General features: G+C 46.4%; 1 protein-coding gene across 1 annotated transcript in view; it reads right to left on the reverse strand.

Moving 5' to 3' along the window:
• Positions 1-5,583: 5,583 nt before the first annotated feature.
• The window catches only part of LOC119388248 (uncharacterized), a 99,177-nt gene continuing 88,491 nt past the window's right edge, over positions 5,584-16,269 (reverse strand). The window contains exon 5 of the mRNA XM_037655920.2: positions 5,584-6,052. Coding sequence (XP_037511848.1) covers positions 5,881-6,052 — 172 coding nt within the window. The 3' untranslated portion in view covers positions 5,584-5,880. The remainder of the gene's footprint in view (positions 6,053-16,269) is intronic.

Consider the following 16,269-nt stretch of genomic DNA (forward strand, 5'->3'; position numbering starts at 1 on the left):
AACACCGCACAGGGCCGTCGCATGGGTATTACAATATAACAAATAGTTTAATCGCTGATTATACCACTCACAAGGCCACAGAGATTTAACGTGGCAAAGGCAAGCTGGGTCCATTTTCACGCCACGCAGCCTAACGAAAAGCTTAAAGAGATCCACTTTTAAAAAAAGTGTCTGTGCTGCCTCAGGTGAAAACTTTTAGAGAATGTACACTAAACAGCGGCAACAGGTTTCGCTTATGAATTTATGATAAGCAGTCCGCTAGGCGCGCGCTTGCCTTCATAAGTAAAATGCGTATGTACACCATCCAAATGCAGCGGTAGTCTCAGATATCCTGCGCCGCCTGCGCCGCTCAGCTGAGCTCACGAGGCGCGCTTTCCTGCGAGGCGATTCGCAGGCGGCGTCGTCGGCTCCTTCTCTAGGGGCCTTCGCGGCAGGTTGTGGGACGGGGCACCGCACCTGGTGTAAGTCGCCTATGCTTATAGCCTGCGTGCATAAACGGCTTAAGTATTGGTGAGGCGCTTAAACGCGGTCACAAGCTTACCTAAGAGTGGCGCGTATACGGTGGGTAGCAGAAGTCACTGTCCGCGAAGTGCTTGCTGCACACTGTCGATGAAGGCGTGGGGCCCTTTCCCATTCTGAACTTGACTATCCACTTCTTCAGCTTTGGGTCCTTAGGATAGTTGTGAAAGCTAACGCCTTTTTCACAAGCGGACGGAGTACACAGAGCAGTACTTCACCATTGCGCAGCACTCGCCACGGAGACAAGCGGCCGCAGTTCTACGAAACAAAGAGCTGTAGTTCTAAATGAACGTTAAAAGCAGACCCACGGTTGTTCGAACAGCGTCAGTAGCCGCCATATGCAAGATAACCAACTGAACTGCTTTTTTGTTGAGATTTACCACAACGGTGGTTTCAACACGGCGCTGGGCCTAAGTAGCAGACGAAAGCGCGCGAATCCCCGCTCTAACGTCATACAGGTGTCGTTCGCAGCGCCGCCATCGGTCGCACGCCAGGCCATATTAAATCATTGCGAAAATCGAAATCATTACAAGCAGATGTGCTTGGCACGTGTAATGTTAAGTGACAAGTTTGATCCTATATGAGACGTTTGACTTTCTTGCTTACGCGCATGTCTGCCATATTCGGCTTTGTTGTCCCGTGTGTTGTTTTCGAAATAAATCTTTCAGGTGCGAGCTAGCGCTCGTCCTGTGCACTCTGTCCTTTACGTCTTCGTGTTTTAGCGCTGCATCAATCACGCTAGTATTCCACCGAGCCCAACTTTACATTCTACAACATACATAAAGGCGCGTGCGTGTGTGTGTGCGGCGGTGGGGGGTCAGACCCCTCCCGAAAAAAAAATTTCTGACTATGCCCCCGTCTTCGCCTTCGCTCATTATCTTGCGTGCGAGCTGCTTTCTTATCCTCAGAGTATGCGTGTTAACGGCCCGAAGGCTTGGGCGGTACAGGGTGAAATAGCTGCATACAGGGCTGGGCAGGGATACTCAGAAAAGTATTCCGGAATACAGATATCGAAATTCATGGACTGGAAGCCTAAAATACAGATACTGAGATACATTTGCCTTTAACGTAACGGGATATTTCGGAGATACTTTTGTAATAAGACGAAAAAAGTATTCCGGAATACAGTTACAGCGATACAGATGCTGTAATACTTTTTTCATTTCAAGGATGCTCATACTACGCAAAGACACTTATTAGTGCAGCATGATGTTGTAATTAAAGTTACAGCGCATCGAAACGTTCAGATCATTTATTTATTTATTACAGTACCCTCAGCGCCATTAAGACATTGCAGGGGAGGGGGGGCGGACAAAGTACATAATTAGTAATAATGACATAATTACAAGTATCAATTGCAATAAAAATATACTATTTCACAGCAACAGTAACAAGGATTGGACATTGAAATCGACATACTTGGCGAACAAACTAAGCTATACTAGAAATAGCACACTTTAAACAAATAACTCGAATCACTGAAGAATTTCTTCTCGTGCACTAATGAACCTCAGTGAATTGAGAAAAGCACACATTATTTTGAAGATCTGCTTTGCTAAGAAGGCTGTGTAGGCTTCTCAAATAGGCTGTCTTCTAACAGCGTCGGTTCAGACTCAGCACAAGACTCACGACAGAAAAACAGTGTGTCTACCGCTGAAGGCGAGCACAAATTCGTGTTATAGTGAATAAATACCGCCTTCATAGCCGGATTGCCCTGCAGCGTTGCGATATCTCTTCTCGAGTCATCTAGATACCGAAACACTTTCGCCCTCACTTGGGTTGTTCTGACTGTTCAGAATCCGAAGTCGGTCCCCATCTTCGGAATCCTCAGCCGTCTGACCCTGTCGGCTTCAATGAAGCTGTCACCACCACCGACGCTACCAGCACCCATTTCAGAAAGCCGCAACAGGCGAAGTCGGCTCCGGCGGTGGGGGAGCCTGCTACCACAAAAGACCGTTTCACGCATGTAATCAATGAGGAACGCACCCTGACATTGGAGAGGCGGCTGAATGCGCGTCAAAGATAGCCATCTTCTAGTCACTTCGGCCGCGACTACAAGAACTGCTTTTGGAAGTGTCGCCGCTTTGAGAACTGAACGCCCGCGAAGCATTGCAAAGCCTGTTCCACGGCGGTATCCGCGCCGGGGGTCGCGAAGTAATGGCTTGCCACCCGAAAAAAATTAGGCGTGCTGCACTGACCTTGAGAGACAGCGACTTTCGTCGGCAGAGGCCGACAACACTGCCCCCACGATTCTGCCGTCTGCGTTGTTGCGCGCTTTACCACATAGACCATTCTGTGCTTGAGGGGAAACCATCGCCGCCTTATCTGTCGGCGACCGGCGGCGCTCCTTTGCTTGTCTTGGCACAAAAAAGAAAAAAAAAACGTCATTTCCCCATTGGAAACACGCCTCAACTCATTTCCGACACAAAAAACAATGTAACGAGATACCAGTGTCCTGCATAGTATCGCGATACAGGCGATACATCGTAAATGTATTTCACTACTGAGATACAAATACATTTTTCAAATGTATCTCGATACAGAAATACAGATACTCAAAAGTATCTCTGAAATACTATCGCGATACTCTTGTATCGCGATACTGCCCAGCCCTGGCTGCATACTACAGCGTCGAAGAAAGAGGGCAGAAGAAAAGAAAAAGGGCCACGCTCTTTCCACGGCTGTTCCCGTCCTTCAAATCAGCGCTGCCCGTTTTTCTAGAGGCGCTTGGAAACGGTATGACTGTCATGATATCGGTGTACGTACTCGTACAAAATGGATGAGAGTGCACGCTAATATCGCGTAACTTTGTATTATTAGTGTTACACCACCCTCAATCGACTATACGCCGGTGGGCGTGACTTATTGAACAGTTCCCGTTTCTCTCTCCGCCGCAACAATTGTTACTTGACAGATAAGCACTTGCGTTGAAATGTTTATCCTCCAGAAACGGTGGTTCGTTCGTTCTCAATTTGAAGAGCATCGGATTCGTAATTCGAAGGTTGTGGTTTCAGATTCCACCGACGGCACGGGTGATTTTTCGTCCACTTCAATTCATTTCAATTTACGTCAGAATTAGTGCACTGCAGTTAAAGACAACAATTAACGTCCTCTATGCTTTCCCTGGTCTAACTGTCTGTTCTATTCATTTGGCTGTGTCTAGCATATATAAACGAGCCCGCCGGAAAAAAGTTCCCCAGAATAGTTCGATATGTGCTTTTATTTAGGCATGCATTTTATGGCAGCGAACAGAAAGCAGAGATGGGTGTGGTTTGGGCGGAAGGGTAACTGGCCGCTCGAGTTCGGTGAGCTTGGATGTCACTTTTCCATTAGAACGCTCGAAAATTTTGTTCGCTAATGTGCCTGCCCGGTGGCCGAGCATTACGACGACTCATCCTCAACCCGCACATCGACCGAGTTTCGAATGGCGCTGCTGATGTCCTCACAAGAATATAAGGGATAACGGCAGATGAAAAGCAGCTGTTTGAGAGCATGGTGTAACCAATGGGATATGAAACTGAATTCAGACAAAACAGTGTACATAAACATAACAAGAAAGAAAAATTATTTGTCTTTTCCATACGCTCTTCGATCGCGCATATTGAAAGAGGTTAGCCTCTTTCAGTACCTTGGAGTGACGATAACAAATAATTTAAGTTGGAACGTGCATGTATCTAACATCTGCGCATCCGCCTTCCGTAAATTATGCTTTCTTAGGTACAAACTTCGTTCTGTCCCGCCGTCAGTAAAGTTGTTAGCTTACAATATCATTATTAGACCTACTCTCGAGTATGCATGCATTATTTGGGACCCTCGCACTAAAAAAAATATTCATGCTATTGAAATGATTCAGCGCAAGTGCATCCGGTTTATCTTCTCCAAGTACGGCATGACAGACTCCCCGACAGCTATCATGCAAGAAAATAACATACAAGAACTTCAGCTTCGTAGAAAAATCTTGAGATTAAAGTTTCTTTTTCATTTGAAAAACAAAAAATTTTGCACTACAGGCATCCTCGTTCATCCAACCTCTGACGTCACGACTAACTAGAGATCGCCATGCTGAATCGATAACTCCATTTCAAACCCGTACTAACACATTTAAATTCTCGTTTTTTCCTCGAACCATTACAGACTGGAACGCTTTGCCGTCTGAGTCACTACAAAACATACACTCATTCGACTCAATTACATCATAACGAAAACCGCTTTCCTTTCTCGGTCCATGATTTTAGAAGTTTTTGAAATCCCAATCGATTACACGCATGTATTGGCGTAATAGAACCCTTAGTGCTGAGTCAAGTGGTATGTGCATGCGTGTATGTATAGGTCTCTATAGTTATGTATGTTCGTATACTTATACTAATTATGAATTGCTATTGAATTACGCGCTCAAAATACTGTTGATTATGAATTGTTATATGTACGCGGGTATGTAAGTGCATATTATTAATTGTGTGTGCATGCGTGTACTTTTACTACTTGTTCTGATTATGAATTGCAATTTTACTGTTTGTAAAGTGCTTGTGATTCACTCTTGATACCACTCCTGCATGGGCTCAGTTCTGAGCCTGCAGTATCGTGTAAAAAAATAAATAAATAAATAAATAAATAAATAAATGAATAAATAAATAAATAAATAAATAAATAAATAATCAAACAGCGTGTGAATTGGTTCGGAAAATGCTCTGAAAGAGCCGGAAAAGCTCCTTTCCTCCTTTTTCTAACAATTTTTTTTTTTACTTGTACAACTGCAGATATGTTCACAGGAAAGTAAGGCAAATCAAACTATCTAGGGTTTGGTAATTTACAGTTACGTCCGTGGGGTATTGCAATCAAGTGCACTGTTGAATGATTCAGTTGTACTCGGTCCGCGACAAGTCTGGCTTTACACTAGTCTGTCATGCAGCGTAAAAAAACATTGCCGCTTCTCTCAGCTTAGCGCACTTGCCGGTAATACCCAGAGGCGTCGAGTGACGCGCAAGCGCTTCTGTTAACGGAATGCGTAAAGGACATTCTTAGCAGAGTTGGCACTAAAATAGCAGAGACAGACACGAACGGATGAAATGGGCATCCGCTAGATTGTTAATAGGAATCTTTAATTACACGACTAATGTACATCAGGCACAGAGCGACGATTCTCGAGGAAAGAACGTCCGACAGGAGGCGTGCACACCTCCGCTCCGTCTAAGCAGCGACGCAGACAAAACGGTCCAGTTTCAGGTGGTCGTGTTGTTTTTCTCAGTTGGAGGTTGCCCACTTGGCAGAATGCCACCGGTGCGGGGAGGAGGAACAGGTGAGTGCTGTTTAAAGGAAGAAGCGAGAGAGATGACGTCATCGGAAAATTCACTGTCGGTGACGTCACTTGGCTGCCTGGGCAAGGGCACACTTGGTGCACCTACTGTGTCGCTGCTGCTGCCTGGCGGTGAGCTTGATTAGCCGCGGCTGTGCGTTGCCTCCGTCCGCCGACGGAGGGGGCGGCGAGGCGGGCTTGTTTCTCTCTCGGCCGTTCAGCACCGCGCTCGACTTGCACCTGCATTCGTTCGCGGGGGTGTGAGAACAGTGCATTTCCGTGCAGACTCGGAATCGAATACACACCGAATCGAATACTACTATATTAGTTTTCCAATAGCAAGACAACCGTTTTCAAGACAGCCCTAGAATTCGACAACATTTTATTGATAATATATAATGTTCACAAACTTTAACGATCGAAGGAACATTACGATTACATTTCAACAACAACAAAAAAAGTCACAATTACGTAAACTGAGATAAACTGGCATACAGCAGTGACTAGAGTTTTCGAGATATTTTGCAACTGTAGGTTGAAATTAACGTCACTATTCAACGTGGTTCTTTTTCATCGTCTTTTGAGACCTCAAAGTTAACACGGCAAGTTGGGAGAGTTGGTAAGCCAACATGTTTGTTTAAACATATTTACTAAAAATTAAACAATGCTTCGTGAATCCACACCATCATGAATCTCATGATGCTGATAATTCATTGAGGACGCTCGGTTATCAACACAGCATCGATCGTCCCTTAATACATAATTAAAAAAAATGTGGCAGGTAGACGCAGTACAATGGTGCGAAGACCGAGGAAGCAGCGGAGCTGGTGTCCTCACTTCTCTTTCCCATCCCTTGCCATAATACTACGCATGGCTGTGCCATGATCTCTATTTTAAATGCGAAGTATCTCTTGCTCTGGGGTATGTAACGCGGCGTGGTCATGCGCACGCGGCGTAGTCCGCACTCACACTACGCATGCGCGACTCTCCTCCTTCCCTCTCTCCAAAAGCTGCGCGTTACTCCCTTCACTTCTCTAGCAGCACCTGCTTGCGCTTCTCCTGCGTTCTCACTTCTGCTCTCACGGCGCATACGCTACTCTCCTCCTCTAGTCTCCTCTCCTTCATGTGGTAGAGCTCTGTGCGCGTTCAGTCCAGCGCTTCCCTCGGTTGGCTCCTCTGAAATGCTGGTTCGACACGCCGAAATTCTCTCCTACGCAGCGCCGCGATGAGGGCCAGCGCATGCGCGTCCCCTCCCCCCTCTCTCCTCTCCTACGCTGCCTCTCTCTCGCGCGCCTGTCGACGTTCCCCGCACAGCCCTGTGAGAATTAACGGCCAGGCTACTAACACTGTAGCCAGGCTAGAGGGAAGACACGACGCGCGTAGTGTTCGTCATCGCGTTCCACGACGCGAGGTCGGTAGCATGCCCAGCGAACGCCAACGGAACGCGATCGCGCAATTGCTCCGGCTTCGCATCGCCTCATGGTCCCCTTTAGCGGGAGATGGTGTGTAATTTTTTCTATCTCTTTTATGTGTCGGTTTCTTTCTATGTCTTTCGCTCTCTGTCTATTTCTCTTACTTTCTCTGTACTCGTTCTGTCGCCTTCCATCTTTTTCTTTCCTTCTCTCTATTCTTATCTTTCTATCTTTCTCCCTCTGTCTCAGTACTCGTTCTCTCGCCCATCAGAGTTATTGCATCCCAGACGAAGAAAGCGCGTGACGACGACGATAGTTTTCAGGTCACGCCACGCGGCACAACGAAGAGCTTAACAGCTACGCTGTAACAACAAAAACAAGAAAAATGATCCTTCGCTGTTGCAATGTTCTGCGCCTTTTGGGTTTTCCAGTCAGTGCTGATTATTAGCAAAATATTCGAAAAATATGCGGTATTTAAAATATGCAGTATTTAATTCCAATTGAATTCGTTATCGAAATTTTCTCAGGAAGGAAGGAAGGAAGGAAGGAAGGAAGAAAGAAGCGGAAACACAGGTAGTTTAGCCAGTTCTTAGACCGGCTGGCTACAAATTCTCCAATATACAAACTTTCTAATATTCGCACACCCCTAGTTATCTTGGCACACACCTAGGGCGGCGGGGAGATGGCGCCTCCAGCCCCCACAAGGGCTGATTCTACATTATGTGCGTGGGCTGATTCTACATCATGTATTGAAAATCACGACGCGAGGCAGGGCACGGTCCCTCCTTAAAGACCGGCGTAGGCCTTCTCCATCCACCTTTGATAATAGGCATAGGCTCTCTGGGCACGGTTGTTGCCGATATTTGGTGACATTCTCAGATGGCTTATTTCGCGATAAAGCTTATGACACGACAGTATTGCACAAAAACAGGATAAGAAGGATAACATTGATGAGGAGGAAAAAAGAAAGCTAAGATAGTGCGTTAAACGCAAGTAAAGAAAATAACGTCGCGCAGGATTAGTAATTGCGTAACGCTTATGCACTATCAACAGAAGATGCACTACTCCGCAGGACTGGCATGAGAAGCATGCACTCGAAAGATAACAACGCCCGAGCAGTGGGAGGCTATCCTGCTCAGCGCGTGCCCGGATGGTCAACTCTGGGCAGTCCGGCTGGCCGAAGACGCCGCCAAGACCCAAGATCTGGCCGCCGCCTGAGGAAGGGGGGCTCCGGTACGGCTAGCCTCCCGGCCCCCGCCTCCCTTGACCCCAGCAAGGACAAAAAATAAAGTTGTGTCTCTCTCTCGTACGAGCCTACTAGGCACTGACATCACTCGCGTGTGTGTCGTAAACACTCACCGTCGCTCCAAATGGCAGCATGGTAGCCATACGCATTTAATATGGCCATCGCTCTCCACAAAGCCCACAAAATTTCAGAAGCGCGCTTCACCACATAGAGAGGCTTGTTGCGGTGAAGCCAGTTTTGATGACGCCTTTGAGGCACGGTTGCCAACCGTAGGGAATTTTCGCAATTTTTCGGCCAGCTTAAGGTAGTAGGGCGGTAATACGATTTTCTTATAAGACGTAAGGTAATTTCCACATTTTGCTTGTCATCAATAAGCGAAAAATGTAGATGATCCGCGCGACATATCTGAGGGTTACATTCCGAAAGAGACCCGAAAACGAAATCTTTCTTTGAATAAAATTGGAACTGTCTTAACGCACATGTCACCAGCATAGTCCAGACAGGAAAGATAATATGTCACACATACCCGTACTAGCATTTTTTTTCTCATGGATAGCTTTTCCCCTCTCCGTTGTCTCCCATTCGTTCGTTGCCTGGAGGGTCCTTTAAATTTTGCGACGGCGGTCGGTTCCAGTTACTAAGGCGATAGCATTAGATGCCTCATCAAGCACGAAAAGCGACCATCGACGCCAACGCGAGTGACGCAAAAAATCATGCTGCAAAGACGTCAATTAATGACGTCATCGTGACGTCGCAGATCGCCAGAATTTGTGACGTCATCGTGAAGTCATAGTGCCGTCACTGTGACATCCCGATGTGACGTCAAATAGTGACGCCATCACATAATATCATCACCTGGTCACAGGTGGGCCCATCCCGGAGGCACGTGAGGTGCGCAAAGCTTGCAATGCCGGCGAACCTGGAGGCAGTGCAAAAGCACGCTAGGGATGAGAAGAAGAAGCATTCCAGTCATATCTTGGGCATAAGGGACCATGCGAGTTTTTTCAATGGATGGATGGACGAAAGAGCATCCCTACTATAACGGGGCGGTGACCTGCGCTCCACAAAGCTCAAAATTTTGTGGTAATTATTATTATGATTATAATTATTTCACTACGGCCTAATCTTGTTCACATGAATTCAGGATATCTCCCAATTTAAAAAAAAAAAACGCTTATAAATTCACAGCTCAACTTTCTGCGCTTGTCGCAGATTAAGTTGTTCTGCTTTTTTTTTTTTAGATTCTTCCGGACCCGAATAAAGTTAACTATCTATCTATTTCAGCCTACTTTTCCGCCACCAATCCTCTGGTCATCTTTTACTTATCTCTACCGCCGCCATGTTTACCTTTCCAGTGTTGTCCTTAAAACACAGGGCTTCATGCAGGCTAGTGCCCTTACACCCGAGTGTATATCTCCACATTAAATTAAACCATGCTCCATCGTTTTTTTTACCGTCCCCACGCATGTGCATTGCTCTTCTTTACTTAGGCCCGTATTCACAAACCAACCTTATCCTTATGTTTTCCTTAAGTTTCGGTGCACTCTACGTGCCTTATAAGGGCACAAACATGGTAACAGGGTAAAAAATAACTGCAAGATTTATTAGTGAATACTGGCCTATTTTGTTTATGAAATGCACTAAAGGCACGAAGTGGATAACGAAAACGCGAGAAAAGGATTACGTTGCTTTGTGAATGCAGGCCTTAATCTCGATTTATAACAATCACCAAGGTTCATACACTTAATGGTTGTTATAAATCGAGATTTCTCGGGAGGTTGTGCTGCTCGGCGTGACCAGGCCCATCGAGCCCTGCTAACTTTCTTAAACAATACCGATTGGGCCTCGCGTTTATAGGCATTTTTCCATGTGACTACTTACTTGTGTTTACGTCGGTGTTATTTGTTTTTTTTTCTTTCCTCTTCCTTCTCCCCCTATCTTCAGTTCCTCTATGTTTCCCCATTCCCGAAAGAGCAGGCAGGTGTTGTGCCCCTTTAGGTGGCAGTTGTCAGCCTGTTCCCTCCCTATTTCCTTTGTGTCTTCGTGTTTTCTATGTATTCAAACCTAATAATAATAATAATAATAATAATAATAATAATAATAATAATAATAATAATAATAATAATAATAATAATAATAATAATAATAATAATAATAATAATACATTCTAAGGCAACCCGACCTCGCTTCAATCAGCAAGCCTCTTCCCCTTGAATCATCGTAAAACGTATCCTTGCTTATTTCGTGTTTACCCTGTCGTAGTTGCTCAGAGCCGGTTTTCTTTCCATCGTTGCTATCCAGTACATCTTTCCCTCCTCTATGACGTTTCGCTAAAAGCTCTTTAATTGTTACCATGTCGCTTACACTGCTAGCTGTATACTTGATGATGAGTCTCCTAGTTCTTTTAGGGGCGAAGCATCGTCGTCGTCGTCTGTTGTCCATTTGCCTGATCGCAAGAGAGGGCGCCACCGCCTCAACGCTCGCCGTGTGGCGAGAGAGAGCGAACGGAGCGCGTTGACTATGGAAACGCTCTTTCTGCGATGAACGCTGAACTACCGGCTCGCAAGGAACGAGAACGCGCCCTCGCCCGCGAGAGACAACGCCGACGCAGGCAGCGTCTGCTAGCGAGTTTCTTGATTGAAAAAAACCAACTGCTCGCGCTGCACAACCGTTCACCGGCCACCCCGTATATATAGGCATTGGACCTTTACCTGCAATGTAGTGCCGGTGGGAGATTTCTCTTGTGCGTAGTTGAACAATAAAGATTCGCAGCGTGCACGTTAACTAAAAGCGGACTGCAGGTCTCTGTGTACAATCTCACTTCTGTCTCTCACTGCCCATTAGCAGTGATTTTGCTGTGGGAAACACCGGCGCACACTACACGCTTCGCCCTCCACAGTTTTCACGTTAATGGAGCTGAAACACCCTTCCTTACATGCTTACCCTCCCCAATTTTCAGTGTGTCTTCAGCAGCTTCCCGCCAGCAAAACACCGGGGAAACAACTCGGTATTTCTCATTGTACCGTCTGCACAAGACGAATGTTTTTTTTTTTTAACTGCGAGTCAACGCTATTGCCATAATAATACTAGAACGCTTTCTCTTCCCATGTTACTTAGTCTCTATTCGAAAATAATTTTCAAACCGCTGAAGTTGCTATCGACTTCAGCGCCACCACACGTCTGCATGTCGTACAGTGAAGTATAGTCTGTATGTTATTATTGTTACACTGTGCTATCTTTAGGCGTAGGGTAAAATGTAGGGTAATAAAAAAAAATCACAGCATATCCACGGAGTGAATGATGATGAGTGGGCGAAGCTGCGGAGGTTCATCGGTAAACCGTGAATCTTCCGTGAATTCTGCCCAGTACATCATCACCGACGTGAGATCGGGGGCGTTTATACTAAAGGTTCGATGAGTTATGACGACTTGCAGCTCACTTTAATTTTACATGTACGCTGTGAATTTTCATTGTTTAGAAAACCATTGCTTTAGAAAACATCTGGCGTCTTTCGTTAAGCAGCTGGCGTCTTTTCGTTTTGCTTTAGAAACGTCTGGCGTTCTTTCGTTTTGCTTTTAGAAAACATCTGGCGTCTTTCCTTGGTTTATTTCATCAATCAACGGCGTTTTGAACAAAATTTTTATTGTTTAATCACCCACAGGAGAAATCTCACCAGGCACTACCTTCGAGGTAAACAATGGCTGCTAATGGGAATGAGAGACAGAAGAAGTCGGCTTTTAGCTAACACTTACACTTCTACTTCTACTAACGTTTCCTACTGGAACATGCCAATGGCTGCTAATGGGAAATGAGAGACAGAAGAATTCGGCTTTTAGTTAACGCGCACGCTGCGAATTTTTTATTGTTCAACAACGCACAGGAAAAATCTCCCACCGGCACCACCTTGGAGGTCAAGATCTGGTACTAGCGTTACGACTGGTTACGCACTACTACGACTACGAGGGACGAACGGGTGCCGCCTTAAGGAGCTTCGCCGCTAAAAATTACACCATCTCCCGCTAAAGGGGACCATGAGGCGATGCGAAGCCGGAGCAATTGCACGATCGCGTTCCGTTGGGCATGCGACCTCGCGTCGTGGAACGCGAAGAGGAACACTACGCGCGTCGTGTCTTCCCTCTAGCCTGGCCGTTAATTCTCACAGGGCGAGCGGGGAACGCGGTCGCCAGGCGCGCAAGAGGGGGGCAGCGTAGGAGAGAAGAGAGATGGGACGCGCATGCGCTGGCGCTCATCGCGGCGTTGCGCAGGAGAGAATTTTGGCATGTCGAGCCCGCATTTCAGAGGAGTCAGCCGAAGCAAGCGCTGGACAACGCGCGCAGCGCTCTACTGGCTTGAAGGAGAGGAGACTAGAGGAGGAGAGTAGCGCATGCGCCGCGAGAGCAGAAGCGAGAACACAGGAGAAGCACACGCAGCTGTTGGAGAGAGGGAAGGAGGAGAGTTGCGCATGCGTAGTGTGAGTGCGGACGCAATGGCCAAGGCCGCGGGACATACCCCCGAGCAAGAGATGCTTCGCATCTAAAAATTAAGGCAGAGAAAGAGCGGAGCTGGGCGGCCTTCCCTGTTTCTATTTGTTGTTCTCTTTCTATCTCTTTTTCCATTTCTCTCTGTTTTTTTATCTGCTTTCTATTTCTTTCTTTCACCATCTATTTCATTCTTTCTCGCTCTATCTTTTTTCTTTTTTTTTCTCTCTATTTCTCGCTTCTTCTTTCTTTCTAGCTTTTCTCTCTATCTTTGTTTCTTTCTCTCTCGTTCTTTGTTTCTCTATATTGCTCTCTGTTTGCTGTCTATCTCTTTCTTGTGTCTGTTTCTTTCTATTTCTTTCTCTCACTGTTTATTTCTATGTCTTTATTTTTATGTCGTTATTTCGTTTATTTCTCTCTACTTCTCTCTCCCTTTGTACTCGTTGTCTTGCTCCTCCGAGTTATTGCATCCCAGGCAGGGACAACTCGTTCTGAGAGCCAAGCAGAAGATGAAGAAGAGGACGAAGAGCGCGCGTGCCGGCCGAGTTATTGTGCTTATGATGATGACAGTTTTTTACACATCAGACGGAGTTACTCCTAGCGGGGCTTCCCGATTCCTGTGGCGCATAACCGATCGAGTTTTTTTTGGTTCGCCGGACAAGCGACGACTTGCTAAACAGCTTCGCTGCTAAAAATGTTGTGTAGGGTGAAAGTAAGGTAATTTTGACAGTGACGTAGGGTATTCTTCAAAAATTGGTTGGCAACACTGTTTTCAGGCCGTTGGCCGCACACACAGCCTGTCGCTCGTGCAAAGGACCACGAAAATTGCGTCACAAAAATTGAAAAAAGATAACCCGTTTCACAACCGGAAACCTTGCGGCTTGGTAATATGTTCAGCCCTGCTGAAAGCAATGTTCGTAAACCCTCTCTGTAGCTCAGATAAGCCGATTACAGCAGTGTGGTAGTGACACAAACGTCGCATAATGTCTCGAAAATTTCCGCTCGTAATGTCCTAATGTATTGTATGAAGGTGGCTTTTTTCCAATTACGTCAAGTGCTAACGTGCCTCTACGGTTTTTCCCCTCTAAGAATGAAGGCGCGAGCCTACGTGCACCATTTCTCGCATCTCTTCGTACGAATGGCGGAGAATCTGATCCTTCTGTCTTAGCATGGCCTGGCTGCGCATATCCGTTGCTTTTGTTTTGAGTGCTATCAAACTATCCGCCCGAGAAGGTGACCGCCAACAGTGTGTGAACCGCAAGGCAGCACACTGAGCTACAAGATACGCGAGAACCTTGATCGAACCGACATCACAAGTCTCCGGGATACTAACAAAAGAATGCTAAGAACGTAAACATTAATTAGAACTAAAAGACAGGAAAGTTATAGGGTACGCTATTTGTCTGTACTGGATGCCGTGGTAGTATGCGAGGGATTGTTGGTCAGCTGCCAGCTCGAAAAAGATCCCGTGCTTCGTGACGCCAGCAGGCATAAAAAGAGTGTTCCGCAGTCGTCGCCATGGCTACTAGTGGCGCTGACTAACACTCCTAGGTTTAAATGCACATATATACTCCATAATGTGGATAGGAGGATGACCGCCGCCGTAGCTAAGTGGCAGAGCATCGGACGCGTTATTCGAAGGTCGCAGGTTCGATCCCTGCCGGCGGCAAGGTATCTTTTCGTCCACTTTACTTCCTTCACATTTACATCATAACTACCACAAAATAACATCCCCTATACTTTTCTTGGCTTTCTTGTCTGTTAAGGGGTATTCAGACGGAGGAGAAATGCTCGGGGGGTAAAGGTGGAGCCTAGTGACGTCAGCTCGCGAGGAGAAGTCTCCACAAATGCCCCCCACTCACACGGACGAGGCAAACGGAGGGGGAGACCAGTGTTACTAGACTACTCTGGTGGCTTGCACCACCCGTTTGACGAGCTGCTGACGACGAGCTGCAGACGACCATCCAGCTGCAGACTGGACACCCACTGCCGCTCTCTGCAGGAGCAAGAAATTCCGCCACATCCCCCACCGCAGGGGGACCGTTTGTCCTTTCGGGGAAAACGTCCCCGTCTCCTCCGAGGAGGCGCGGGGGGGTCACGCCCACTCGCTAATCCGTGACGTCGCGGTCACGTGATACGCAATCCCCCCGTCTCCCCCGAGCATTCCTCCCCCGTTTGAATACCCCTTTAGCTTTAGTTAATGTTGTGTCTAGCAAAGAAAAACGAGCCCTTAAAATTCCCCTTCGTTCGTTCAAGCACTTGAACATATAGTTCACCGCATGTATGGCCTTTCACACTTATGTTAAAGGGTCCCACCACGTTCCAGGTGGCCCGGAAGCCTGAGCTTACAAAGACATTTCGGCGAAATGATACGTCCGCACGTGAGCGCTTTTGGGAACTTGCATAAACAGATGGGAAGTAACACCTTAAAGGGACACTAAAGAGGAACAATGAATTGATTTAGATCGATAAATTGTGCTCTGAGAAGTCTAATGTCGTTAATTTCGCCATCATAGGTTTATTAATAGAGGAGAAAATCAAGTTCAAAGTTTCCTTTTTAAATCTCGCGCCGAAATCTCCCCACGTGACGTCACGGATTTCAAAGTGTATTTATCGTATTTTGGCGCCATTGGCTCAACAAAATTACCCCAAACATGGTATGTTAAGTCTATGGACCCCTCAGAGGACAATGTACTTCATTTTTATCAGTTAGGAACTACGTAGTCCCTAGTAGGCGCCGTGAAAACATGTGACGTCACAGCGAATAGTGCGGAAACTTCAAGGTGGCGTCGCCACCCACATTTTGTTTTTGCACGTTTTCTCGCTTACTAAACGTCTTCTCGCAGCAAGCGTGTTGTTTTTGACATCGTGGAAGAGTACTTTACTAACATGAAAAAAAAATCGTTTTGCTCTTTAGTGTCCCTTTAACTTTGCGTCCTTAATTAAGTACAGGCCAGAATTGTTTTTTGAAGAAGCTAGAGCAGCGGTTCTCAAATGGGCGTCCACGAAGCCCATCCTCGAAGAAAAAAAAAGCGTTTTTTGGAGGCGCATTATGTCCCAATACAGCGGCCCCTTCTGAATTTGGGCATGCTTCACCGCATAACAGTCTTGCATTGCGGCGGAGCTGACTTCTCCATAAGATGGTCGTAAAGCTTGTGTTGCAGTTTTCTACGACATATGAACGCGAGCATACGTCTTCTAGGCTTGCATATTTGAAGAGTAAACATAACTAGAAACAGGTTGAATGTGGCCACAAACCGCACAACTTATTGACAAGCTGTCGGGATCTAATTGGCGGGCACTTGACTTTGACCATTCTTT

Source organism: Rhipicephalus sanguineus, chromosome 3, assembly GCF_013339695.2.
Source record: "Rhipicephalus sanguineus isolate Rsan-2018 chromosome 3, BIME_Rsan_1.4, whole genome shotgun sequence".
In the NCBI taxonomy this organism is placed as follows: domain Eukaryota; kingdom Metazoa; phylum Arthropoda; class Arachnida; order Ixodida; family Ixodidae; genus Rhipicephalus; species Rhipicephalus sanguineus.